The sequence below is a fragment of the Phycomyces blakesleeanus genome (assembly GCF_001638985.1).
Source record: "Phycomyces blakesleeanus NRRL 1555(-) unplaced genomic scaffold PHYBLscaffold_5, whole genome shotgun sequence".
Classification (NCBI taxonomy): domain Eukaryota; kingdom Fungi; phylum Mucoromycota; class Mucoromycetes; order Mucorales; family Phycomycetaceae; genus Phycomyces; species Phycomyces blakesleeanus.
The window spans coordinates 139,570-167,075 of NW_017265138.1; the positions used below are offsets into that span (position 1 = coordinate 139,570).

Sequence of the window (27,506 nt, forward strand, 5' to 3'; positions counted from 1 at the left end):
CGGCGTGAACAACTACGATATCATCCCGATAAAATTCTTCAGAGAGTGCTTCCTAAATTCAAAGGGACTACTGAGGAGCAAGAGAAATTAAAGATGCGAGTAAACGAGGTGTCTGGGTGGCTTAATGAATTATGGACAGAAATGAATCACAAATAAAAAAAAGGGATAAAGAGAAAGAAAAAGGAAACTACAAATTATTCAACCATACGCCAGATTCTGACTAGGCCATCATCACCCACAGAAGCAAGCCAGTCTTGGTGTGTTTGGGTAGGGAACCAAGCAACACCGTTAATGTCATGAACACCATGAGCATCCTGCATCACAGCTACAGATCGATATCCTGCTTCACCATCCTTTTTTTTTTGTTATACAAGATAATACCGTTAATCCCACCATTTTTTATATATTAAATACTTTTGTAGCCTTACCTTGGAGATGATCTGGATAGTATTGTCACCACTGGCACTAGCCATTAAACCGTGGATCTTTGACCATGATACAGAATAAATACATCTATCATGATAACCTTCTAGTGTAGTCTCACAAGTCCATGAACCATCCTTTCCACCATCCTGCTTCCAAATCTTCAATGTTTTGTCATCAGATGCAGATACTAAGATTCAGGAAAATTAGACCCCAAGAAAGAAAAAAAAGACACTAAATATGATTGTACAATCTTATACTTACCAATCTTATCACCGGCAGCATTAAAGTCCAAAGACCAGACAGTAGAAGCGTGCCCATGTAATGTGTCAGCACAATACCAATCGTCTTCATCCTCTTTCCAGATTTTGATAGTATCATCATAACTAGCAGATGCGAGAATCTCTTCCTTAGGATGCCATGCTACCATCTTTACGTCCTGAGAGTGTTCCTGTAGTACACTTAGACACTCGAAATCGTTATCAGATTCCACTAAAGACAATGCAAATAATAATAATAAAAATTAACTTATCCACTCATATCCAATTGTACACACATGCATTAAGAGTATACACGCTAAATACCTTCCCAGATCCAGACACTCTTGTCACGACTACATGTAGCAAGCAGAGCACCAGAAGAAGACCAAGCTACAGATTTGATTTCATTTTCATGTCCTTCAAGAGTTGCCATGCATTCCCAGTCAGCAATTTGTGGATCTCTTTCCCAGATTCCGGTAGTAGCATCAAAACTGGCTGTTGCAATCTCATTTCCAGAAGGAGACCATGCAACACTGCGGATTGTACGTTTGTGGGCACCCTTCAATGTATCGACACACACCCATTTTGTGAAGTCTGTAGGTGTGGCAGGTGCCCAGAGTCTGACTGTCTTGTCACCAGAACAAGTTGCTAGTAGAGTCTTTGTGGGATGCCAAGAAGCTTGCCAGACACGGTCCTGGTGACCTATTACAGAGCATGTTTTATTTTCGATTATACATTTTTGCTGTGAATATGCTCATAGCTATGTCCTCTTTTCTACCTTCAAGGGTCGCGAGTAGTTCTAGGTGAGGCATGGAACGGGATAAAAAATAGAGAGACAGCGCTCATGCTCCGAAATAGGCATCTCCAGAATCAAGGTTGGAGATGATAAGCCACACGTTGCACATAGTCAAACTTGCATCAAGATAGTCCTTTCTTTCTCTCTCTTTTAATTTATCATATTATATTGCACACAAAAAGAGAAGAAGGACGAAAATAAAGAATAACATGGGACTACACTTCAACTTGTTAGCAAACCCTGAAAACTGACTATATTTCCCTATATGTATATGCATTATTATCATACAACATATTACTAATAATTACTGTCTTTTAAGTAGCTCCAAATGGCGTGTACAAAAGTAAATATACAATATGTAACAGAACATGATTAAAACCACCAAATAAACTCTACAAGTAATTTCTGCATAGCAGATAAAGAAAATTGAAGAAAATGTATGCATATCTTTGTTAAAGAAGTAGTCCATTAAAATCTTTTTTTTTGTAAAAGTCATTGTATTCTTTGATGATTTTGTTTTGTCATAAAAATTAAGGCATTATTTCTCCTCTTTTTGTTTTTAATCTATTTCTTGATACCACCGCACGAACCTTGTGTAAGCCCATAATTATTTAAAGCTACCAGTTTGATTTGAGAAATGTATATATATATATATATAAGTAGTTCAGATGGTACTTTTCAACCGAGTCAACAATAGATGATCTTGGTCTTGAAAGAGATATTGATCCTAAAACTTATTCGCTTTCTGTTTTTTTTTTCTCAGTAATACCCGCCCAATATTTTCTTTATATAATTAATAAAGTATTTAGCTATAGATATCATAATTTTGTGATTAGTTTTATTTTAAACAAATCAATGTATTTTTTTTCATTTTGAAACAAGTAAAATGTTTCAAAATATACTCGGATAGAGGACTTTTGTGAATACATTTGAGTATTCTATTCTATTATATTTATTAGATTAGGAATATGTATGCTTTAGTTTGACTGAGAAAAATCTGGCTAGGTTGTTTATAGTGAATGTGACTATCTAGGGTGAATTGTTGAAAAGTGTGTACAGGCGGTAATAATCTATATCCAGATACCCATCTAGATAGTATTCGGCTATTGAACCACATTCAATCGTACCATGACCATTAGGGAGACTTTTTTTCCACATTTCCTTTGTATTGTCAGAGCCAGATCCAGGTTCAGGTTCAAAAACGAGGTCTTTTTGGTCTATACCTTTTTTTCGTTGGTAATTTCTAAAGTATTTTCCGGCCTGTCTAGCTTCTACTTTATCTAGTCTTTGTACATTGTTTTTCGAATAAAGTTCGTCGTCTTTGTAGGTAATGTAAAACCAGAGCAACTCCTTTGGCCCTTTTGCATCATTCCTTTTACAATCCAGGCGGTCTGTATTTTTTTTAATATTGGTCTGGACTGAGGTGTTTGGTTTATGTCGAGATAAAGCAATCAGGTTGGTATTCTTGTCGTTGTTTAATATCTGAAACCGAACATTCAAGAGCCAAAGAACCTTGAAATGTGTGTAGGACATGTTGGCGCATATGTTTCCTGTCTTTTGTGAAATGTCTCCCGTAATTGCAACTTCTAAGAAAGCCATGTGATCGAGGTTTCTGCAACGAATCGATAAATAATTCAATGTGCCAACATCTATCTGCCCTTGGCGTAACACAAACATGCATAATCCATGCTTCTTTGAGCTGGAACACACGTCATTACTAAGGAGAAGTGTCGAATCATATACAGAGAGTTTTTCCAGAACAGGGCAGCGGTCTAAGAGAATGTCCAGTTCGATAGTGATTCCGATTATAGCAATATGAATCTCGACAAGGCAAGGGTAGTATTCGAGGGATGTAGTTAAAGACAGATCCATGTTGCAGTGGAAGTGAGTTATTACGGTGACGGATTCAAGTGTACTTGAAAATGACCCCATACAGCTTTTTATAAGATCTGAGATTCCGTCCTGACCGTCCATATCGTGATCAATTTCATAGTGTATTCGTTTGACTGATCTGTTGAGTAGCCGGAGCTGTTTCCAAACATCAAGGTATGCTCGTAATGCTGAAAGAATGATCTTGACATGGATTTCTTGCAATTTTATAAAAGCAAATGGAATATTGGTAAGGTTCATATTTGAATAGTTGTGCTCTTTACTGAATTCACTGGTAAAATATAGGGTTTTGAGAGCGCGAAGATTTGGATATTTGACGGCCAGGTAATACAGCCATCTGTGAACCGAATTCTTGATTCTGAAGTCTAGAACTCTTAGATGGGTCACTGGCGTCAATCTGGATATATCGCTCAGCCTTTCTGGACTGATAGCAACCGGCTCTGTGTTTATGTGTAATTCTTCCAGCTTGGGTAGATGGCTGTGGATAAGCTCGAGCTTGTCAAATGTGAGAGCGAGCAGATTCACGAAACAGTCTTGATCCAGAGACAATGATTTTAAGCCATGTAGTGAATATATGATTGGGTAAAATTCTTCTATTCCACGTTGCAAGTAAGAATACTTTAGGTTTATTGACACATCTGTAAGGGATCGCCACAGACTGCAGTCGACAGCATTTTCAGAATACATGACTTCCTGGAAAACTTCGTCGTTTTTTGCTCTGAATTCGGCGCGAAGCTGTCGCAAGTTCGGCAAGAGTTTTTGGAGAGCCAAGATCTTGGAATATATTGAGCCTGGAAAGTCGATATGGAGTGTGTGTACATGATGCCCATAGTGTTTGTATAAGTTGTTCTCTAAGCTTCCTGGATCGCATATCCGCCCTAGTCTTTGGTCATCGTCGATCGTCATGTGTGTCCACATGGACTCTTGAAGAGGTATCTGCCATGCTTTGCAACAAAGACTGGCTTGGGATTTGTCACTCGTGTCAAGGAAGTCTGCAATTTTGCGTATGATTTCAAAGGGCAGGTTTGAAACTAGCATTGTAAAGAGTAAAAGGAGTGATTATTAATTTTTTGAAGACCAAGATTCCTAATTTATTTTTATTTAGTGTGCATTCAAGAATCACGCATAATTATGGATCATTGTGCTTCCTGATATTGCGTATGTGCACCCTTAATTTTAGCGAAGTTTAGTTTCGGATGTCATACCCTTGGTGGTACAGTCGTGGTATATGCCAATCGCTTTATACTTTAAATAGGTTCTAGAAAGGAAGTTTCTTGAGAATTTTCATACAAGAAATGAAGGTGACCAACCGCTGGTTAATTGTACAAATCTATTCGAAGATCCGGTTTTGACCAACTTCTTGTCCCCTTGAATTACGGGTTGGTTGTAAGATATTTATCCTCTGACATTCAAAAATAAATAAATATACAAATAAATAGATAAATAAAAGAAAAATAATACTTTCCAGAATAGCTGGAATGTCTGAAAAAAACTGGCCAAATGGAATCCAATAAATGTCATTCTATTGGATTCAATTGGGACACAAACATTTATAGATTTATATATATTTAATTTGATCAGACTAGATGTCATGTTTATATAGTCTTGGCCTGGGATTTTGGTAGTGATTTTATACCACGAGTTATGACAATGAATTTTGCATCCTTAGTATTGATTGTAGCCCTAATACAAGTACCATCAATCAATTCTTAATGATTGAGTAATCCAAAAGAAATATAAAATGAAATTCGGATTTACAATCGTTATAGGTATAAGAAATACCGCATTAATCAAACCTTACACACACACACACAAAGAAGAAGAAGAAAGCAACTGTAGACACTTTACAGATTGATATTCCTTTCCTTTAACTTGCGCTTCAAGACACCTGTTTTTTATTTTGAAATAGTTAATTAGCATGGTTCGAACAATTCTTTACACACGTCTTTCTTACCACGTTTTCTAAAGTTGAATTGTTGTTTCAAAGCCAGTTGTTTTTTTATACATTCATTCGAAACATAAAAAGTATTTAAACAGTGTAAATTACGGAACCTACTAACACAATCTCCCGGTGTATTTGTATACTTTTGAAGGTTAAAGGTGCAAATAGGCCTCCCATAAACATACTGTTTACAATACTCCCTCTTGAGTAAGTCTCGTCAATTTTATCTTTTGCTTTGAGGGACACAATCAAATGAACTTTTCATAAAGGGTTTATAGGATCTTACTATGACTTCATTATTCTACATACAATGATAAAATGAGAAGAACAAGCTAGAGAAACTTTATTTGGGGATGTAGTACAATATTTCCAAAAAGCTGTGGCCAGTCCCGAGGTAATCCCCAAATGATTGGGTTAGCAAATGGTTGGTCGCATGTCAAGAAATGTCTTCATTTCTATGTGTTTATTTATAAAAATAAAAATAAAAAGTTGGTAGTTTCTGACAGTGAAGGTTTTACAATACAATTTTGCTCTAATTTTTTTAGAGTATATGCTTCTTGGTATTGCATTATTGATAAGATCAGCTTAATGAAAATGTAACAAAAAAAAAGAGAATCTTTCATTAATGTATATTACATATCATATGGGAGTATTAATCACTGTTTATTATAAAAGGATAAAAATATCGATAACACATTCTAAAAGAAGTAAAACTCGCAGACGACATAACATCAGTAACTACTTGGTGTGGACAGACTAAAACGTTCAAAATTAGCTTAGCCAATAGGATTAATTTATAACTGTGCATCTTTTTTTTTTTAAAAAAAAAGTTCAAAATTAGTTCAAATACATATTACATGGAGTTATCTAAACTTTTTGCATATGATACAACAATATATATAAAATGTATTTATATATAAGAAGCTTGGTCTACTTTGTAGTATTTGACGGAAACTTTCAGAAGTTACTATCCCAAGATATCTGCTTTACGGGCTGATAGTTATTTCTCTCTTTTAGTCTTAATCTTTTCAAGCTGTCTTTATATCAGAGTTTATTTTAAGCCGCAAGATATTACCTTGCTCTATAAAGCATTTCGGCTTGCTGTTCAGATATTCACACTCTGTCAGGTATTTCTCGTTAATTATTTCTCTTTTTTCTTTAAAAAAAAAGGCATCGGTATAGTTTTGATCTGATTGTACTTTATTCTTACCAATATATTTGACCATAAGTAAAAGTCATATTTGTAGCACTCTCGTAGCATATTCGTAGTGGATAAGAAAGATTATGAGTAAGGGTGTATGTGTAGACTATCCGTATTGACACGTTAGATATATCTCCAAATATTTCTTGGTTTGTCTTGTCTTAATTATACTTAAAAAGAGAGGGATATATATATTTGTATATAACTTACATTTGGTGTCTATATAGCTTTAAAATAAATATTCTCTTTATTATGAAAATATAAAAAGTCAATAATCAAGACAATGGATTACTCTTGTACATATTTCACACGCTGATAATTATGTGCTCAATTGAAATAAACAGTAAAGAAGTAGTTGAAGTTAAGGATCAAATATTATGAAACAACATTAGGGTTTGCAAAAATCAATCTCCAATAAGTAGTGCGAACAGGTAATGCAAGCGGGTATGAATACTTAAACTAATAAAAGTATATTTGGTTTCTCCCTTGGACTTCCTCATCTCTTTGTACTAGTATTTTTGATAAGCTTTTTTGAAACTAAATATATCGAGCGTATTTTATACCATATAATAATACAATTGATGTTGTCTTCTAATAAGAGTTTAAAAATGGCCATTTTCACTGCTTATAGAATAGTGCACAGGCACATGAGTGCTTTGGAGGAGGTTTTTTTCTTTCTTTCTTTCTTTATTATCCTTTTGGAATGATGAGCAAAGTTTCTTTTTGTGAGCTTTGAATAGCCATAGCTTTGTGTTAATTATGGCCCCAATATATTCCAATTATACAAATAGTTCAATACATGATAGTTTTTGAGGTCCTGTTGATGACTTATCTACTCGGATTTCAATGTGATTCCGTGAATGTCAGTGAAGATCTATAGATAATGATATTACTGATATTACTAATAAAACGTATATACGCAAAACTATCAAATCTCAAGCCATGGGTTTTCAAGCTATCTTTCTTTTGCTTTAGTGAGTTGTTTACTGATATCAATCGTAGGTAATTCTGTGTTCATTGTTGTGCTTTGCATGTGCAAAACCATAGTTGTACAACATCAGCACCAGAAGCAGCACCCAAATGTTTCTTTTTTTGTTTGTTGTTGTATTATTTCTTCAATTTCATGTTTTGACTCTGGCTAGATTGGGTAATATTAGTAAAATAAACTTTCTCTTTCACTCGCTTTCACCCTTGGGATCATGATAATTATGTTATTGTGGCTTTCATAGACAACATCACTAAAATAAAACCATTCAATTCGTTTCATAATTATTATTTTTTTCTTTCGTCAAATCAGCTCCTCCTTCTTCCACTTCTTCTTTCTTTTCTCTTTATTTTTACTTTGATATTATCTGTGGGTGTATAGATAAATTACCTTGTTTCTTTCCCCTCATGACAGCACCAACATGCGTATCTGGTCCAATTGTCTTCAACATATACCCACCACCTGAGCCACCAAAAGAAAAGCCAAAGCCTCCTCCTCCTCCACCACCGCCAAAAGTGATCGAAGTGATCGAAACAAAATCTCTTGTTCAAGGTGCACCGACCTGGAATAGCCCACGAAAAATTACGAATACAGGCACACCAGTGAATACCGATCGGTGCATCATTTTATAGGCAACCGTTCTTTAATCTGTCCCAACACTCTATTTCTCTCTTTTTCCCTCTCTACCTTCCGCAGAAAAATCATCTTATCCGAGCAGTCGTCTTATCTTTCATACTACAAAACCCAAAATTGCATATTCTTACGCACACACACACGCAGATCAGTCCCTTTCAAACAAAATAGGGAAAGAAAAGAAGTATACATGAATGTATATAGGTGTATATTATTTTTTTTAAACAATTAAAGAAAATCAAATAATAATTAAAGTAATAATAAGAATGGCGGATTACTATTAACCAAAGTTGATGCCTTGGGCCAAAGGCAATGCCCCAGAATAGTTGATAGTACTAAAGAAGTATACAAACACACATACATATAGCCCATCAATTAGTAAATAAAAGAATAATAAAATAATCAATTAATTACACACATACACACACACACACATATATATATATATATGTATGTATGTATGTGTTTACAACTTACCAAGTGCCACGTCGGCAGTATTGTTTCCAGCTATCACTACCACTCTCACGGCCGCCTCCAGTCTCCTTTTCACCGCCAAAAGCACCGCCAATCTCTGCACCATTGGTGGGAATGTTTACATTGATGATACCACAATCAGATCCTTTTGGTCCAATCCACTTGAACATGTTGGCAGGATTGGTTGTAAAGATGGAACTAGACAATCCCTGGGCTACTCCGTTGTTAATAGCAATGGCCTCGTCAAGTGTCTAATTAAAATTAAAATTAAAATTAAAATACAATTCCATTCAATATATATATGTGTGTGTGTGTGTTTTATCTCCCCTTGGGGTAAGCCAGTTATTTACAAAACTATTAATTAATCCTTGTACTTGATGCCATCTTTTTTTTGTTATCATTGTTGTCTTTACCTTGAATGTCATGGTGTGAAGAATTGGAACAAAGGCCTCATTCTTGATAATGTCCATATCTGGACGAACCTTTGTAAGGGTAGGAACTACAAAGTTACCATGTTCGAATTCACCCTCTGTGAGGACCTGTCCACCACAAAGCACTTCGCCTCCTTGCTTGATTACTGAGTCAAGCACTTGCTTGTAAGTCGAGACTGCAGCCTCGGTGTGGAGCGGGCCACAAAGAACACCGTCGTCCAGAGGATCTCCGACCTTGACTTGACCATAGGCCTTGATCAATCGTTCGATCAAACTGTCATAAACGGATTCGTGTACAATCAAGCGGCGGGTGGTAGTGCATCTCTGGCCAGCTGTTCCGACAGCAGCAAACAAAATAGCGCGCGCGGCCAGATCAATATCGCAGTCGTCCATTACTACAATGGCATTGTTGCCACCGAGTTCAAGAATAGACTTTCCAAAGCGTCCCTGGACGACCTTTCCGACCTCTCGTCCCACCTGGGTAGATCCGGTAAAAGACAGCACATGAGTTCGCTTGTCGGCTGTCAGGGAAACACCCACGTCCGTTCCGCCAGTGACAAGAGAGCAAAGAGCAGGTGGGAGATTGTGCTGGCGCAAGGTCTGCTCCAAGATACGTGTGATAGCAAGAGCACACAACGGGGTTGTGGGAGAGGGTTTCCAAAGTACGCCATTACCGGTTACTAAGGCCAAGGCACTGTTCCATCCATACACAGCCACTTATAAAATAAGGTTGGAGGGGGGGTTAGAAAATTGTATCAGTTTGGATAGGTGAGACACCAAAATAATAATAATAATAATAATAATAATTACCTGGAAAGTTAAAGGCACTAATTACACCAACTGTACCAAGTGGATTCCAAGTCTCGAGCATAATATGGCCTGGTCTTTCAGAGGGAATTATTGCACCTTGCATCATTCGAGATAAACCAAGAGCGTATTCAAGAATATCAATATATTCCTGGACCTCGCCCACACCTTCGGGTAGAATCTTGCCCATCTCAAGAGCAACCAATTTACCAAGAGGTTGAAGATTTTTGACAAGAGCATCTCGCATGGCCAACAAAACATGTCCACGTTTGGGAATAGGCATCTAAATGTTTTATTAGTTTTGTGAGAACTAGTTCTTTGATTTTCTTTTTGTATCTGTCATCAAAAGAAGGAAGAAGATCAGATGTAAGAATCATTTTACCTCTACCCAGATCTTTTGTGCCTCGGCTACCCTATCAAGAGCTCTATCCAAATCTGCTGTAGTACCCTACGATATTAATAGCAATATCAGTACCCAAAACAGAAACCAAATTATATTATGTTATTGTTATTGTTAATAATAAGAATACAACCAAAGAAGTGATATGTATTTGCTTCTATACTCACAGTAACTACTTCGGCAATGACTTGGTTGTTCACAGGATTTATGGAAGGAACGATTGGTCCTGATCCTGACCATTCTCCATCAAACACTCCCTTGTTGTTGGTTTTTTGGATCCCCAGTGTTTCGAATACATCATGATGCTTGTCGAACGTGGACAGACAGCGTGCGCTGATTCTGCCAAGTACGCCTGATCTTGCTACACGGGGTCGTTGGCTGAGAAGAGCCTTGGATGCTTGACTGTAAAGAGAACGAGAAAGCATTCTGATAATTTTATTATTCTGCTGTGAAACAAAAAAGCAAAAGAATTCACTTTTTCGTTTTTCGTTTTTTTTGGCTTTCTTTAAAGAATGTATAAATATATAGCTTTTCTTCCTTTTCCTGTAGAAAGGGCTCAGAATAGGTACAACTCATTACTGTACAAAAGTCACAGCGTGGGAATTTTTTTTTCCTCTCCAGCAAATCATCTCCACCCCTTTTCTCCAGGTTTATTATCATCTGGTGACCATGGTAACTGCCCCCCCTCCCCCCTCCCTTCTTTGATTTCATTTGATTCATTTTTTTGCAAATATTTATTGTGTGTATATTTAAAAGAAAATATTCGAATATATTGATATGTTTGTGAAGAAGAATATTCAGAAAAAAAAATCACTGCTAAAGGTGCGTGTTTTCTTATTTTTCCTTAGCGAGGGACTTCATCAGCTGGGTGTGTGTGTGTCCGTGTTTAAGTATGAAGAGTTACATAGGGTTTCAAAAAAAATGCTGTAAGTCACATGACCGTGGATATATTGTGACTATATATATTTTTTGAATTTTACCTGACAGAATGCCCTGCTTGACCAAATCTTCAGGCACGGGTCTTTTCTCGAGCTTGTGTTCCAACTTATCATGCAACTGGTGCTTCTCAAGCTTAAGCTGTGACTGCTGAAGCAGGGGGGACACGTGAGTGTCTTTTTTTTTGGATTGTTCAGATATAAAAAAAAATGTATGGAGATAACAAGTCTTTAGATTTAAGAAGAGCCAACCAACAATCACCACACATATCATCCATTCTTTCTTTTTTTTTTAAAAAAAAGTAAAGATAATATTTCTTACTCTTCAAAATGTTGTGCTCTACAAGAACTTCTGGTGTACGTCCGTTTTCAATTTTGTGACGAAGGGCGTCTTCGATCTGTTTCTTTGACAATTCGACACGCTGTTGCTGAACATCAGGAGCGATTTTGGGGTCTTTGTAGATCTTTGCTGATTAGATAGAGCAAGAAGTATATATATATATATAGTATTTCTTTTACCTTTCAAAATGTTCTTCTCGACCAAATCCTGAACTTCAGGACGATGGGAAAGGAACTCATTCATGTCAACCTTCTTTGTTTCGGTCGCCGCTACAACAACGAGAAAAGAAGAAGGGTTAGACGAAGCTAAAGAAATTTTTATTATTTTTATTTTATTAAGCACTTACTCATAATGTTATTGTTTTTTTTTCTTTAAAAAAAAAGGGAGAAGTTTGTAAAAGTATTGAAGGGTACAAAGAGGAAAAAAAGAGTAGAAGAAGAAAAAGAAGAAAAAAGATTTTTTTAAAAAAAAAAAAATAGGGAAGAAAGATGGGCTTTGAAGATCGCCAAAAAGTACGGATGTTGTTGCTGCTGAATGCAGAAATGTCGTACACACACACACACATTTGGAACCTATTGGCTTAGCTTAAGATTGTATGAACTGCCCTGATATGTGTATATATGTATGTATGTATGTCACATTTCTTGGCTTTGTATAAATGAGTGTATATATATAGCATTTGCCTTTAAAGATAGGAAAAATAATAATAGCTATTATTGAACCCTGCTTAATTCTGCTTTGTATCCACAGCCATAACCTACAAGGCTAATCCTTTACTGTAGCTTATATATTATTCCTGTCTTTTGGTTGATTTTTTTTATGAAGCGGAACGTACCGAAAAGTCTCAAGGCTTTGAATGCAAAATGGAATAAGTCCGGAATATCATGAGATAGGTTACACCGTCCTATTGGTTTTATATGCGAAGTTTTTGGATACTATTGGATATACCAGGAGTTCAAGAGTGCTAAAATAAAATAAAAACAGATGGGTAAACGATTTATTGAAAGGGGCGTTATTGAAGTGACTGGTAGTTAAAGCCATGAATGATCATAAAGGTTATAAAAAAGAAGTCTTTGAACTGTACTTTCACTTCTTTTAATACTGTATAATACGGTTTCACTAAGTAGGACTGATGGTTTATTACCTTGGACTGGACGCGAAAGTAACTTCCATTTTCTACACCGTCTGTTCTTTGACATCTCACAAATTACTTGTCACAAACACAAAGGGCCGAGAAAATAGAATTATTTATTTTACTTATAGTGAGAACGGTAAATTGGGTTTAATTCAAACGAATATGGAGGCAGAGCATCATCAGTCTTGGCACAAAGTCCGAGTTAATTTTGAAACTTCTTTTTATCATGAAAATGTACACCCCGACAAAAAAAGGGCATCACTACCATAAATACACCACTCTTTTTTTTTTTATCTTTTCTTATAACTCAATTGAGTACGTCTAACATGCTATGGGTTAAAGTTCAAGAGTCAAATGTGTTCATTAACATCATCTAGGATATTAAGGATCAGGTTCTTCAGAAGTGAAAGATACTAGAGAGGGTGTCGAGTTGTGATAACTTCAAGATGACTAAAAAATAATTATTTGTAAAACCCAATCAAAAATAAGAATAAAACTCATACACAGTTATGAATATTATAAGTTGAAAACATTGATACTAAGAAATTTAGAGGAAATAGACCTTAATAAACTTGACTTTCCAAGGCTTATTTTATTAAGTAAGTATAAAGAATAGGCTACTGGCTATCATATATTTTGTTTTGAAGTGGAAAAAATAAGCCCAATTTTTACTAGACATTTAGTGAGCATTTGAAGTCAAAAATCAGGGAATCCCTAACTAGAGAACCCGTTGTCGAGTGAAAATTCTAAATTTTCACTCACTTTTGCTTTACGCGGCGATTACAATTCCAATGAAAAGATGTAAAATTTTACTGAGGGAGGCCATTTCATCACCAAGTTTTTATTAAGAATTGAGCTTGTTTCTTTACCTTCAAACATAAACATAATATATTCAAGAGTCGTCTCTATATATCTACTTAAGAGAATAAGTCTTAGAAAGCCAAGTTTATTAAGATGTATCTCTCTTATGTTTGTCACAGTACTTATGTTTTCATCAACTGTGGTCGAGTCTTTCTTTTTTTTTTGACTGGGTTTCACTAATAATTCTTTTTTAGCAGTCTTTGAAAATATCACATCCTAACGGGTTCTCTACTTTTGGCTTTAAATGATCACTAAATGGCCTCCACCATGAAATTTGCAAAATAAATATTGGAATTTAATTCGCCGCATAAAATAAAAATTTGCAAACGTTTGCAATTCAGGCTCGAAGGCATTCTCTCTAATATTTAAATATCATCAAAATACATGCTTTCTACAAAGCCGTTCATATTTACATTTGGAGAAAATCATTAAGAATAAAAAATTAAAACACATAAAAATTCAGTACATTAAGGTACTGAGACGTATATATATAAGCTTGATATAGCTACTAGTACTTTATTATAAAGTATTCATTTTTTAATACGAATTCCAAGAAAATACATTAGGCTTCTTGTACAATAGACAGTCACACAAACTCCTAAAGAAGTCCTCTTTCTTACTTTCTTTACTTGTACTTTGCTTGTATCATAAAGGCTTTGGTACTTTCCACCGAAAACAAAAAAAAAATACGTACATATAAGGACATGACTCGAAAACGCCAGGATGATCTACCTTGGCCAGCAAGTACAAGGTCCAACAAATGGCTTGGGCAAAAGGATCCAACATTGGTCATTACAGTCGTTATAGCTACAACACTCATCGCAACACTAATCAACAAATGGTTAACCACAAGCACAGAATACAAGTTTCCTTTTCCTTATTTTGTCATATTCTTCCAAGTTTGTGTGGGATGGATGGGGATGATGGTGTGGCGACTATTAGGTAGCATGTAAGTTTGTATATTGATAAATATTTTTCTTCTGTATATTTATATATGTCTGTGTGCATTATATATAATTAGCATAAATATATATATATTATTTATTGATTGATTGATTTATTAATATGCTTAGATTGCCAGTTTGGGCAAGAGCACCACTATTTTGGAATACAAATCTTCGTAGTTTAGTTCCTCTAGCCTGCCTTCACACTACTGTTCTTTACTTCAGTCCTATCTTTCTACAACATGTTCAGATCACAAATTATGCTTTTGTACGCTCTCTGTCGATACCAGCAACATTGGCGATCCTTTCTCTGTACGGAACACCAGTTCCTAGACAGACCACAAAAATATCTGCTCTACACACACTTGGATTCCTGGTTGGGATCCTGGATGATCTTCATTTTTCATTAGAAGGAGTTTTTTTCGGTGTCATATGGGCCATACTACTAGCATTGTATGGGGTGTGGATCAAACAACGCCTTCCATCTGTTGGAAATGATGTGAGGTAAATTATCCAGACACAAACAAACATATATATATATACGTATATATATATACAAATTCATGCACACAACTCTTATTCTGCAATATATGTATATATGTATATACGACAGTCGATTATTGTTTAGTTTGACAGTAATTGCTATTGTTCCTTGTGGGTTGGTAGTATTTTTGTCGGGAGAATTGGCGCATATTGGCTCAGTATATTTCTTATCTCATCCTGGATTTTGGTTACAATTGGTAAACGCCCAAAAACTCGTATAATAATACCAATGGTATTTCCTTAATAGATATTATTTATGTTTAGATCATCACTACCATCACAGGCTTCAGTGTGAACATTGCGATGCTTTTGTTGATCAAGTATACATCTCCTTTAACACACTGTATCACTGTCACTTCAAAGGTTAGTAACTTTATATATATGTGTGTGTATATATATGACTGTAAAGATGTAAATAACCTTGTCATTTTAATTACAACAGAATTGCATTCAACCTATACTCTTCTCTCTACTTTTTCATAATCCCTTGTCTACAATGGTAATAAGTAAAATAAAACTCTATGATTACACACAAAAATATCAAATTCTCTTCCTGTCTTTATTACCCATTATTAATCGACTTTTTATTATTTATTATTTTTGGTAGAGCATTTTTGGTATATTTATCTCTCTCATTGGATCATATTACTACACATCATACATCTAATGTACTTAGAAATACCAATAAAAGTCTTTTAATAGAATATAGATCAACTCTGCGTTTCTCTTTGTATGTTGCAGGAATAATACGAATAAAATCTACACATTTTGTTCTCCATCCTTAATATATATATATAACAGTTCCAACGCCAAAGGGCGACTTTTATTATCTCAAAGAGCAGTTTTCAGAGATCAACGAGGAGTTTAAAAAGAAATATGATCACAAGAACATCCTAATAGACATCCCCAAAGGAACACACGTAAAGGTCAGATTACAACATCGTCCAAATAAATTGCCACCAATTTATGAAGGTCTTTATAAAGTTGTTCGAAGAAATAAAGGAGGATCGTATGAGCTAAAGGTTGAGCAAGGAGAATTGTTGCACCGAAATTACACACCCTCAGAACTCAAGATGGCTACCATCGATAAATCTACAATTGAGAATGAGCTCTATGAAGTTGAAGACATTCGCGATCATCGTGGTGCTGCTGGTGAAAGAGAATATCTGGTAAAATTGGTTGGTTATGGTGAACTGGCAAACACATGGCAAATTGCTGACGATTTTACCGATCCCACAATAATACAAAAGTATTGTAAGAAAGTCAGAGAAATAAAACGTTTAGAGTGAGAGAGCCACGGAATTAGTAAACAAGAGTGCAGCCTCGTTAAAGAGAAAAGTTCAAACTCCAAGACATGATGGTAAAAGAAGTAATCGTATTGAAGAGCACAATGGAAGTAAGCTTCCTACCGCATTGAGTAGAGAAGAAAGAATGTCCAAAAGAAGAGCAACAAAAAATTCGAAAAAATAAATACGTAAAAGAATCTGCGGCAGTAGCATTTCCAACAGCATGTATTTACATGCTCCGTGATTTTTATGACCTTGAGCATGGAATTAGATGCTGTTGGAAATGCTACTGCTGCAGACAACTTTTTTGAAAAGCATTTCCAAAAAGCACTTAAATCGGGAAAAACTGAATTTAAAAGCTACTGCTACGGATGCTCTTATAAGAATAGAACATTTAAATAAACTTAGACGAACGGGGGTTTCTTTCTTTTCATAGTATGATTATTTCTTCTTAATGCAGTTCCGTTGAGGATGCTGGTCTACCTCGTTAGTCGATAATTTACTTCCCCACAAGCGCCCTTTGACGTTGGAACGACTGTATACATATATACGTATATTTATTAAAAAGAAATTATATTAATTAACACACAAAATCTTTATGCTACAAAGAAAAAGAAAGTAAAATAGCGACAGAAAGCTTTTAAGACTACTATTCTAAAACACCAAGGGATTCAATTGTAGATGGCTGTTCAAAAGTCACCGACAATTTCAAGCTTTCCCTATTCTTTTTCACGTCCGTTTGCAAAGCCGAGTCAAACACCGTAGTCACCAAAAGGCGTATTTTGTCCATAAAAGCCTTTTGTTCTTTCTTATCTTCCAGCTCAATATGCATTTCCAAAGATCCAAGAAGCTTTTCAAGACGAGATTTTTGTCCAAATTCAGAACTCATGTTTATCTTGCTGTTCGCGCGTACACACATATTATGAGGGAGAAAACAGTTTATTAGTTTGTGCTTAATTATAGCATACTGTATTTGTATTTATTTAATCTTACTGTTCATAATTTTTAAAGTCTTCTACAAGTTTTTCCAACTGGCCCATTGTTTCGTCGTTTAGTTGGCTCTGTATCACCTTTCGACGACACGCAAACGGAATACCTATAAGAAGATAAACTGTTAGGCTACACAAGCAAACAAAAAAAACAATTCCATAAAATTCATATTTCTTTTTACTTACGATAGGTGTGTGCTGAACTCCATTGTTTACTAATGTGCAGATACTCAATCTTTGAAATGTCAGTCAAGTTTTCTGGATCATAGGGAGTGATAATAACGCCAATAAACGGCTCGTCTCCGTTTTCACTACGGAATAAGGTCTTTACAAGTTTACCAGAAATAAAATAAAAAAAAGATAAGTTATTCTTGTCTGTTGTTTTATTAAATCAAAAAGTTAGTAAGCTAACAAAGCAGACACACCTGATAAACTGTCTGGTTCTCAATATCCCGAATGCTAGGATGTGGCTCAAAAGTAGGATGGGAATGATACCATCCAACCACAGAGAGCTGCTTCTGTGCAAATACCTCTCTTGCTTCCATTTCAGATTCTGGATTCATTTCACACTAGTAATGATTCAAAAATGAAAATTGTTTACTTATTTTTTCTCTCAATTGTTTTATGTGCGTGTGCGTATTGATAAGTATTTATGGATCTATTTACCTGAATACCTGTGCTGACACTTTGACAAGGAAACACGGCCGATACCTTTAGTTTCTTGACTCCATCTTCTTCTACAAATGAACCACCCATCAACCCAATAATTTCTGTGTAGGCCAAATGGGCATGAAAGTCCATGACAAGCTGTTTTGGGATATATGAAGTAAATTAGCATAAGAATAAGAATAAAAATACAAATTATAATATCAATATCAATATCATTAATATAAATCAGAAAGAAAAAAATAAGCTTTTTTTTTTACCAATGCCTGATTCTGGATTTCGACTACAAATGGAGCAGGGTAGTAATCTGTGTGATACCCAACTGGTACAAGTTGAAAGGGGTCATAATCTCGAAAGCTTCCAGGATCATGATAATGCTCTGGTCTCTTGATTACACGCTTTGGACGAACTTTGTCTCCAGCTACAAATGTTCACATGTACACAACACATACACACACGCAAAAAAAAAGGAAAAAGAAGGTTGTGTTAATTGATTAAAGGGGGTAAACCTTGTTAGGCGTGTACTACTTTTTGTAGGCAATTGACTGTCAGTATCTCTGTCACTGGAGTATCATTCCGCATGCAATTGTGTTTTTAGATATAGATATAAATAAATAAATAAATAACTCGTTGTAATGGTGACCATTTTGTGCTATTACCAATAACCGGGTTCATGTTGTGCCTTTCGTTTTAATCTATATATATAATTGTATACAAAATTAAGCATTTGCCATGGCAACCAAAATAAGATAACGACAGTAGCAACAACAACATTTTGTATAGGTGCATTCTCTTTGCTTTTCCGGTCCGGATCAACTATTCTCCATTTGCAATCTTATACTTCACTTCACATCTTTATTTTAATCTAATTTGATTTCGTTTTACCTGGTTTGACTAGCTTCTTCATACAGGTCTTCAGATTTAAAGGTTTTTCTGACAGGTCTTCTTGTGGCTTGCGGTGGTTTTGCGGTCGCTACACAGTTTACATTGATAGCTCCGACCTCTTCGAGGTAACTGTGAACACGACCGATTGCATTAACATCCCCGCAACCTTTGAGGCCTTTGCGTGCATGTATCTTTGTGAGATAGGTTGGGTTAATTGTTTCCCATTCACTGAGAATGAAATTACGGATCTTTAGGTAACGTTCGGGAGTTTTTGACGGCTTGTTCTCAAACCATTCAGGATTCTTTTTTTTCTCTTGGGCTGTGATCGTATCACCTTCAAAGCTCACTTTATCCTTTGATTTCTACAAATTTATATAGATATATGTAAGCACACGTTTATATTAATTATACTTTCTAGCCTTTAAGCCATTCGATTCAATCAATCAATCAATCAATCAATCAATCAATTAATCGTTTCTTGACTGCACACACACACACACGCATATATATATATATATATTTACCAATTGCTCAAATGGACCTTTGACAATAGTCGTTTTTATATCTGAAATGATTTCTTGAGTAGATTGTTCTCGAACATCATTTTCAAAAATTTCTGTCTTTATCTCGACCTCTGCTTCTTCCTCTGTCTTTATATATGTATCAATCTCTGCCTCTGCTTTTATTTCGGTCTCTATAGAGAGACTAATCTTATCTTCAGACTGTGTTTCTAGAGGTGTCGGGATGACTTGATTTTTAATCTTTTTATTATTATTATTCATTTATTTATATGAGTAAAATGAATATTAGTTTATACAAATATGTACTACAGCTTTACAGAAACAAAATACACACGATCTTCATAGCTGTTACAAAAGAAATTACCTTTCCAGATCTTATCCAAGCGCGCCCGTGATCTTTACACTGGCGTATATTTCGTGTCTTTATGTATACTGAAATAGGTGTCCAATTTCCATAGCCATACAATTGCTGTATATTAAAATGATACAGATATGAAATTTGTAAGTATAAATATAAATATATATATATATATAATATAATATTATATACAATCAATATGATTACAGACCAATCCAGATAGGAAAAGCGCGTCTTCCTCTGCCGTCCATCGATTTTTGTGTGAAGAAACACGTTGATCTGAGATTGTACATTATTATTACAGTAGTTTCTGATATTAGTCTATATATACATATATGTATATGTTTATCTATATATATTTATCTATCTATTTAATCCAGAGAAATAATCATATACGAATATGTACATTATATGATAAAAAGAAGATGTGTTTACTTTTATCTTCAGACAGGTTGTCTATCATTTTGTCTGATGAGCATGACTTTGACAGGACAGATTCACAAGAGATTAGATCTTCATTTGACATGGCATCCTGTATCGTCATTGATTGATGAGTATCTGTTATTGCAAGACCAGATAGTAATAAGAAATAAAATACAAAAGGGATATATGTGTATATAAATTGATGTTTATAGGCTAACAAAGGTTGTTATTTTTGGTTAAGCTAAAGTGCAATCAAAATAATAGTACAACCCACACACAGACACACCCATACCCGCACTCTCACACTCTCACACTCACAGAGAAAATCTTGATTGTCAGAGGGTCCCCCCGCTCTTGGATTTTATTTTATTTTATTTTATTTTATTTTTGATATATGTATATATATATAAAATAAAATAAAATAAAAGTACTTTATCGATTGCACTCTACAGATATCTTGAAGGATAGTTCAAATCCTTTGTAGATTTATCATTTCTTTTTGTCTACACTTCTTTATAAGGTAGGTACAGAAGGGGAGGTTGGATAATAGGCTATTTTAACCGTTTGGTGGATCAATAGACTATTCAGAATTTCATCATCTTTATTTTTATGTTTATGTTTTGTCCCCTCTCTCTCTCTCTCTCTCTCTCTCTTGCTCTTCACACCGTAACAGAATTACACGTCATAAGAACGCAATTATAATGGGTATAATGAAAGAAGTACATGTACGACCATCATTCATCAAATCAAGCATGGTTGCCGAACTTGATCTGAGCTTGTTTCTCTCTCTCTTATTTTATATATTTATATATTTTTATTTAAAGATTTTAACCCTAAATGTATCATTTAACCTAATTAGAAAATAAAAATAAAATATACCTATATTCTTGACAGTCAATGTCCTCTTCCTTTAGCCGTTGACCATTGGCCTTTGCTTGTGTTATTGTGAACTTTCATGAAAGGTCTCGATGGATCAACAATTAGTTTTATTCTCTTAAAAGTAATAATAAAATGCACATTTCAAAATTTAAGCAATATTGTGCTTAACATCTACTACACGCAGATGTATTGAAGTATTAAAGAAATATACAGGTGAAAATAGACACTTTGTTTTTGGCTTTTAAGTTTCTATATATTTAAAATAGACAAGGAAAAACGATTATCATTATTACCATTATTATTACTTTACAGCCAAGAAATATATATTTATATATAAAATAATAACACAATAAAGAAACAAAAGACTATTATAGATTTCTTTACTAGGAAAAAATGCGGTCTCGAGTCTGTTCCACAATACATCATCATTTCAAGTATTAAAAAAAATATTATGAATATTGGGCCCAATATCATCATTGGATCGTCTTATTGTGTTTCCTACACATATACAAATACACACACATTATGCATATTAAGCATCACACGCATATTACACACACACACACTAAAAACCCACAGTGGTAGCTCATTTTTTTCTGGACATATAAAAGCAATACATTTTTTTCAGATCAATTTTCTCCCATCATCTTTGTCATCTTTCCCAGCTTGTTTCTTATCACACACACCTCCACACAATGGAGCCCAATTCAAAGACTCAAACCGAAGGAGGCTCAGGCAGCTCTTCTCCAGTAACTGTCACTGGAGAAAATCAACATCATTCAAAGACACAATACGACACAACCAATGTTAAGAATTTGACAGTAGAAGAACTCTATGACAAGGAGAAGTATGATCTCTCGACCATGGAACCAGGAGATGTCTTTGTTCTTCTCCAGTAAGTATTATATATAATTATATTTAATTGTTTATTCAACCTTACTTATCATTTGTTTTTTTTTACTATTATCTAATAATGATAATAATAATAATAATAATAATAGAACATCGACTGTTGGTTTGACTTCAGAGGAGGCAGCTTCTCGTGTAGAAAGATTTGGCTACAATCGTCTAGAGCACAAAGAAGTTAGTCCGATTCTTCAGTTTCTTGGCTTCATGTGGAATCCACTCTCATGGGTCATGGAGGCCGCTGCAATTGTAGCTATTGTTCTTTCCAATGGTGAACACGAACCTCCGGATTGGCCCGATTTCATTGGTATCCTTTTGCTTCTCATTGCAAATTCAGTGATCGGGTTTCTGGAAGAACGTCAAGCCGGAAATGCCGTAAAGGCTCTGATGGAATCCCTTGCCCCTGAATGCAAAGTCAAGCGAGACGGTGTCTGGAAGACCATGGAGGCTGCTGAACTAGTGCCCGGAGATGTGATTAGTATCAAACTTGGTGACGTGATTCCCGCAGACGGCAGACTTATCAGCGCTCACGGCGAGGTTTCGATTGATCAGGCTGCCCTCACTGGTGAATCTCTTCCGACCGGAAAGCAGGCTGGTGATGAAGTATTCTCGGGCTCTACTGTAAAGCAAGGAGAAGCCGAGGCCATCGTAATTGGTACAGGTGTCAACACCTTCTTTGGTCGTGCGGCTAAACTCGTAGGAGATGCTGGAGACGACATTGGTCACTTGCAGCAAATTCTTGGAATGATCGGTAACTTTTGCTTGGTCAGTATCGGTATCTTTATTGTGGCCGAGATCCTGGTTATGTATGCCGGCTTCCGCTATCACTATCGTCGTGGAATCAACAACCTGCTAGTCTTGCTCATTGGTGGTATCCCCATTGCTATGCCCACCGTTCTGTCTGTCACTCTCGCAATCGGTGCAAAGCAGTTGGCCGAACACAAGGCAATTGTTACCCGCATTACAGCCATTGAGGAAATGGCAGCTGTCACTATTCTCTGCTCAGACAAGACAGGTACTCTGACTCTCAACAAGCTTATCGTCGACAAGCCAACCATCAAGACTTACTGCGAGTTCGATGGAGAAGACATTATCCGAATCGCCTCCTATGCTTCTCGCACAGAAAACCAAGACGCCATTGATTTTTGTATCGTAAACTCCTTGCCTGATTCCACATTGGCTCGTGCAGGTGTCGAGGAACTCGAGTTCAAGCCATTCAATCCCACGATCAAGCGTACCGAAATTACCTATCGTTTTGACGGAAAACTCTATCGCGCCACAAAGGGAATGTCACACTTTATTCTCGACCTCTGCACTCGTGACAAGACCGAAGCTCAGATCAAGGCCCTAAATGATGATGTCGACGAGTTTGCCCGCCGTGGTCTTCGTTCTCTCGCAGTTGCTATCAACGAAATTCCCAGCAATGATCCTGAAGATGAAGGAACCGGATTCCGTCTCATCGGTCTCCTGCCCATCTATGATCCTCCTCGTTCAGACACAAAAGAAACCATTGATCGTGCTATTGCTCTGGGTGTTCAAGTCAAGATGATTACTGGTGACCAGCTTGCTATTGCCAAAGAAACCGGCCGCCGCCTTGGTATGGGTGACAACATGTACTTGTCAAAGACTCTCAAGGACGGCCCACCTGCTGGTTCTGGCTATGACTCGGTTGACAGCCTTGTTCTTGGTGCCGATGGCTTTGCTGGCGTCTACCCTGAACACAAATACGAGATTGTTGAGCGACTTCAACTTATGGGACACATGGTAGCAATGACTGGTGATGGTGTAAACGACGCCCCTGCTCTTTCCAAAGCCAACGTTGGTGTAGCTGTAGCAGATGCCACTGATGCTGCTCGCTCTGCTGCCGATATTGTCCTTACCGAGCCAGGCCTTTCGGTTATTATCGAGGCTTTAATCCAATCCCGTCAAATTTTCCAACGTATGCGCAACTACTCCATCTACACATGCTCTGTGACCATTCGTATCGTGGTCGGATTCTCTGTTCTTTGCTTTGCGTTCAAGTTTGACTTTCCTCCTTTTATGGTCCTGATTCTGGCTGTTCTTAACGATGGTACCATCATGACTATTTCAAAGGATCGCGTTAGACCTTCCCCACTACCTGACACTTGGAATCTTACCGAAATCTTCTGCTATGCGATTGTCTATGGTCTTTACTTGGCTGCTTCAACTATCGGATTCTTTGCTGTGGCTTACAAGACCGACTTTTTTATGAACAAGTTCGGTGTTGAGAGATATGCAGACCCCAACAATGGCGTGTTTCACTCTGTCGTATACCTCCAGGTGTCTACTATCTCTCAGGCTCTTATCTTTATCACCAGATCTCAGAGCTGGTTCTTTATGGAGCGCCCTTCTATCTTGCTGGTTTTGGCTTTTGTTGTCGCACAGCTCGTGGCTACCTTTATTGCTGTCTATGCTAATTGGGGATTCACAGATATCTCTGGTTGTGGCTGGTCATGGGCTGGTATTGCATGGATCTGGAACTTCCTCTGGTTCTTCCCTCTTGACTTGATTAAGTTTGCCATGCGCCGTGTGTTCCCCAAGAAGGCAGTTGGTGTCAACACTGCTGTTCCAGTAGCAGCAGCTGGTGATCGGTCCAGACGTTCTTCGATGGTTTCTAACTCTGGATCTGGTCGATTCTATGCTAACCGAACCCACTCGCTTCGTGCCATGGAGCAGTCAAGAAACTTTGGAAACAGACTCTTGGGATCCAACCGCGAGCTATCAATGGCCCCGCAGGAATTGCGACGCTTCTCTTCTGTTCAGGTATATAAATATATATATTTGCACACAATTACTATTATTTCTTTATTGAATCTGTACTCATATGTTTTTTTCTCTCTCTTTAATTTTTTAGACAAACCATGCTTCTCGTGTACTCCAAGGAGAACCCGCTTAAAATTTCGCGTACACTTCTCCATCTATATATATTTTAATTTTTTTTTTACCTTTTTACCTTCTATATCTACCTTACCATATAATAGACATAAAAATCACAATTAATGTAATCTCTCTTACTTAGTTTTTCTTTCTTTCGCACATATTGCTATATAACTATAAATCCTTTTCTTTCTTTCTACTGCCTATATATATACTAGCACAGACATATCAAATAGACCACATTTGAATAAACAAACTACACAAAATAATAATAACATTCTTTTTCAGCTTTGTTGTTGTTGTTATTTTTATAAGCATTATATATATATAATAACTGTTACAAAATAATACTGATGTCAATAGACAGAACACCTTTGGCATAGCAGCAATTTTATGGAAACAACGTTTTCTGGTGAGGTACTAATTTTTTTTTGCCGGGCTAATTAATTGTAGCTACTTGTCTGGGGTCCGATGTCTTTTCTCCGATCTTTCAAGACAAAGTGGTGTGTCCTTAAATTCTTAATTCAATATTTAAATACAAAAACTTCCTTTCTGTTGTATAGTCATCTCGTAAGAACTACTAACCAATTGTATTAAAACAAAATCTCTTAGAGATAGCAAAGAGATTATTTTACTCATTGCAGATTAGCAATTAGATATCCTAATGTTAGTAAGTACTTTCTAGAAATCACTTTGATATAAACCTTATCAATAAGGATATCCGTTTTTTTAATGCAAGAGCATTTTTTGACCAAAAGCCTCTCCATGTTTCACCGGTTAATGGTTACATTGACATAACAGTGGCAATCGCAAAGATACAGGAATTTTTACATGTAACTAAAGGTGGTAAACCAACTCGAGTGTACTTGAAGAGTGTCATAAAGGAGAGGAACGACATTTCTAGGGCTAAGCACGGCATGTTCTGTTAGGTATGATGTCTTGACATAACATGTTAAGTAGCTATTTTACTATTATATATATATAATGATTCATTAAAGGTAGTATAAGGATGTAAGTGTAAAACTATATATTTAAGAGGATATTTTTACACTTACCCAAAGCTATTATCCTACCTGTGGTATACACACTAAGCACACGTACACTACAAACTCATACAGTACAAACCAATAACTACACGACGGGGATTTGGGTTACAGTAATTTTAATAGTAACAGATATGAACAATATTATTCGGTCTCTTTAATAAATAACGCTTTCACAGTATCTACGTTTCCCTATGCTGAGATACTAACCTAAAATTAATTCCGAATACTTCAGTGGGAATATACACTGAGAAAAATAAATGAAACAAAATGCAAGCATTAAGCAAGAAAAGAAGGTCGTAAAGAGACAAATATATGATTCAAGCTCTTCATCGACTTTCTGTAAAAACTGTAAAAAAGTAGGATGCAGATCTATGCGTTCTCCTGGATGTTCAAAATATATCACACCCAAAGAAGAATTACTTCAAGAAAATCTTGGGACTTACCACAATTCGTTTACGAGGAAGCTTTCTCTAAGAATAGTAATCCATGCCAATCTTCAACGGTTATTCAAGAAAAAATCATCTCGACTTCAAAAGACCTTAAGCATATCATAACAAGGGCCATATGACTTACAAGATATTTCTATCTGCCTAGTAGCCACCAATAATTTTGATGATAGTATTATTTTCAAGAAAAACTACTGGCACTCGATTTGTCCACTTGTGAAATCCAGAAAAAATCACAAATAGTCATCATACCCCAAGTAGCTTGATATAAACTTGAGATACATGCTGCCTCTCCTTCCCAATTATTGTTTATATTAAAAGAATAATACAAACAGGTTCAAGTCTATGCTTGACAGAGGTTTGTAAAGAATTATTCACGATCTATACAAAATAGAGAAGTTCGTGGAATAACTTTTTCAAAGTTGTACATAACACAAAGCCAAATAGGGTAACTCTTTCGAGGATTTAAACTTTTTCAAAAAATTTGTAAATGGGTTGCTTATTACTTAATTTATTCATTGGATTTTATATTTACTAAACTTCCAAATACAACATTCAATAAATTCAACCAGAAAAAATTGTTTCTTTTGATGATAAAATAGCTTTATATTAAATTTCTCATTAAGGCTTCTATAGCTAGCTTTGCTTAGATAAATTTTATTAAATAGATAAGTTGATAAACGTGAACAAAAATGTGTAAAATGATCTTGTCTATATCGTTGCTGATTTATATTCAAAACTTTACATTGTTCCGTATATTTCTACTATTTTCATAACGTTAGTTTAGAATAAAAAATAGAAAGATATTAGAGGTTGAAAAAGTTCTCTCACTTTTTCAGAAAATCTGAAAATTTCAAAAACCTTTTCAAAATTATTTTTGTATTGTTACATTATTTTCTTATTTAAATCACTGAGTTTGATTTAAAAAGGAAATTTTCTTTGAAAAAGTGACTCCACGAACTTCTCTAATAATATGTTGAAAATTTTGAAGCTATACTTCTTAGATAGTTGATTTATTAACTTCAAAATATGTTTATTGTAAGTGATCAATCAACATTCAAGCTGGCAATTAAAAGTATACTCATAGGTTACTAAATAGGCATCCCGCCCAAAAGAGATAGAGCAAACTTCTATAAAGTATTTTTACCAGTTTTTTTGTGATGGGAATCATCAATGGCCGATATCCTCAATATTTGAAGAGCA

General features: G+C 35.7%; 9 protein-coding genes across 9 annotated transcripts; 4 read left to right on the forward strand and 5 right to left on the reverse strand.

Annotated features, from left to right (window-relative positions):
• Positions 1-90: 90 nt before the first annotated feature.
• Positions 91-1,495, reverse strand: PHYBLDRAFT_177037 (hypothetical protein; the record flags this gene model as incomplete). The annotated part of the gene is made up of 5 exons (XM_018437848.1): positions 91-353; positions 429-613; positions 688-915; positions 1,008-1,385; positions 1,462-1,495. 5 exons carry the CDS (start codon positions 1,493-1,495, stop codon positions 195-197), a joined length of 984 nt encoding a protein of 327 aa, XP_018294575.1. The 3' UTR covers positions 91-194.
• A 1,013-nt stretch (positions 1,496-2,508) lies between these two features.
• On the reverse strand, positions 2,509-4,407 carry PHYBLDRAFT_165065 (hypothetical protein; the record flags this gene model as incomplete). The annotated part of the gene is made up of 1 exon (XM_018435154.1): positions 2,509-4,407. One exon carries the CDS (start codon positions 4,405-4,407, stop codon positions 2,509-2,511), a length of 1,899 nt encoding a protein of 632 aa, XP_018294576.1.
• Positions 4,408-7,311: 2,904 nt separating this feature from the next.
• PHYBLDRAFT_63253 (hypothetical protein) lies at positions 7,312-8,129 on the forward strand (the record flags this gene model as incomplete). Its single annotated transcript, XM_018441092.1, has 3 exons — positions 7,312-7,374; positions 7,453-7,510; positions 7,879-8,129. The coding sequence occupies 3 exons, from the start codon at positions 7,312-7,314 to the stop codon at positions 8,127-8,129; spliced, it is 372 nt and encodes a 123-aa protein (XP_018294577.1).
• Positions 8,130-8,410: 281 nt separating this feature from the next.
• Positions 8,411-10,667, reverse strand: PHYBLDRAFT_109058 (hypothetical protein; the record flags this gene model as incomplete). Its single annotated transcript, XM_018428091.1, has 6 exons — positions 8,411-8,465; positions 8,608-8,855; positions 9,018-9,751; positions 9,846-10,125; positions 10,225-10,290; positions 10,410-10,667. The coding sequence occupies 6 exons, from the start codon at positions 10,665-10,667 to the stop codon at positions 8,411-8,413; spliced, it is 1,641 nt and encodes a 546-aa protein (XP_018294578.1).
• Positions 10,668-10,974: 307 nt separating this feature from the next.
• On the reverse strand, positions 10,975-11,925 carry PHYBLDRAFT_180122 (hypothetical protein). The gene is made up of 5 exons (XM_018438265.1): positions 11,864-11,925; positions 11,697-11,786; positions 11,500-11,631; positions 11,223-11,354; positions 10,975-11,106 (listed from the first exon to the last, which is right to left on the reverse strand). Exons 1-5 carry the CDS (start codon positions 11,865-11,867, stop codon positions 11,087-11,089), a joined length of 378 nt encoding a protein of 125 aa, XP_018294579.1. The 5' UTR covers positions 11,868-11,925; the 3' UTR covers positions 10,975-11,086.
• A 2,292-nt stretch (positions 11,926-14,217) lies between these two features.
• Positions 14,218-15,415, forward strand: PHYBLDRAFT_165068 (hypothetical protein; the record flags this gene model as incomplete). The annotated part of the gene is made up of 5 exons (XM_018435155.1): positions 14,218-14,462; positions 14,587-14,961; positions 15,071-15,197; positions 15,265-15,363; positions 15,410-15,415. The coding sequence occupies 5 exons, from the start codon at positions 14,218-14,220 to the stop codon at positions 15,413-15,415; spliced, it is 852 nt and encodes a 283-aa protein (XP_018294580.1).
• A 424-nt stretch (positions 15,416-15,839) lies between these two features.
• Positions 15,840-16,169, forward strand: PHYBLDRAFT_157933 (hypothetical protein; the record flags this gene model as incomplete). Its single annotated transcript, XM_018433698.1, has 1 exon — positions 15,840-16,169. A coding segment is annotated over one exon (330 nt), but the record flags the coding sequence as incomplete, so codon positions are not given.
• Positions 16,170-16,808: 639 nt separating this feature from the next.
• On the reverse strand, positions 16,809-20,882 carry PHYBLDRAFT_185751 (Homeodomain-like DNA binding domain-containing transcription factor; the record flags this gene model as incomplete). The annotated part of the gene is made up of 14 exons (XM_018439136.1): positions 16,809-17,185; positions 17,280-17,382; positions 17,462-17,600; positions 17,701-17,844; positions 17,942-18,082; positions 18,202-18,362; positions 18,470-18,504; positions 18,601-18,636; positions 18,827-19,188; positions 19,351-19,587; positions 19,712-19,816; positions 19,917-19,984; positions 20,141-20,263; positions 20,852-20,882. The coding sequence occupies 14 exons, from the start codon at positions 20,880-20,882 to the stop codon at positions 16,936-16,938; spliced, it is 1,935 nt and encodes a 644-aa protein (XP_018294582.1). The 3' UTR covers positions 16,809-16,935.
• A 4,593-nt stretch (positions 20,883-25,475) lies between these two features.
• Positions 25,476-26,411, forward strand: PHYBLDRAFT_63247 (hypothetical protein; the record flags this gene model as incomplete). Its single annotated transcript, XM_018441091.1, has 4 exons — positions 25,476-25,481; positions 25,528-25,657; positions 25,810-25,822; positions 26,132-26,411. 4 exons carry the CDS (start codon positions 25,476-25,478, stop codon positions 26,409-26,411), a joined length of 429 nt encoding a protein of 142 aa, XP_018294583.1.
• Positions 26,412-27,506: the final 1,095 nt, after the last annotated feature.

Coding starts and splice junctions, on each gene's coding strand:
- PHYBLDRAFT_180122 (XM_018438265.1), bottom strand. Junction 11,632..11,696: donor CGAGAAGAACATTTTGAAAG/GTAAAAGAAATA, acceptor AGATCTACAAAG/ACCCCAAAATCGCTCCTGAT. Junction 11,355..11,499: donor AGAGCACAACATTTTGAAGA/GTAAGAAATATT, acceptor CCAAAAAAAAAG/ACACTCACGTGTCCCCCCTG.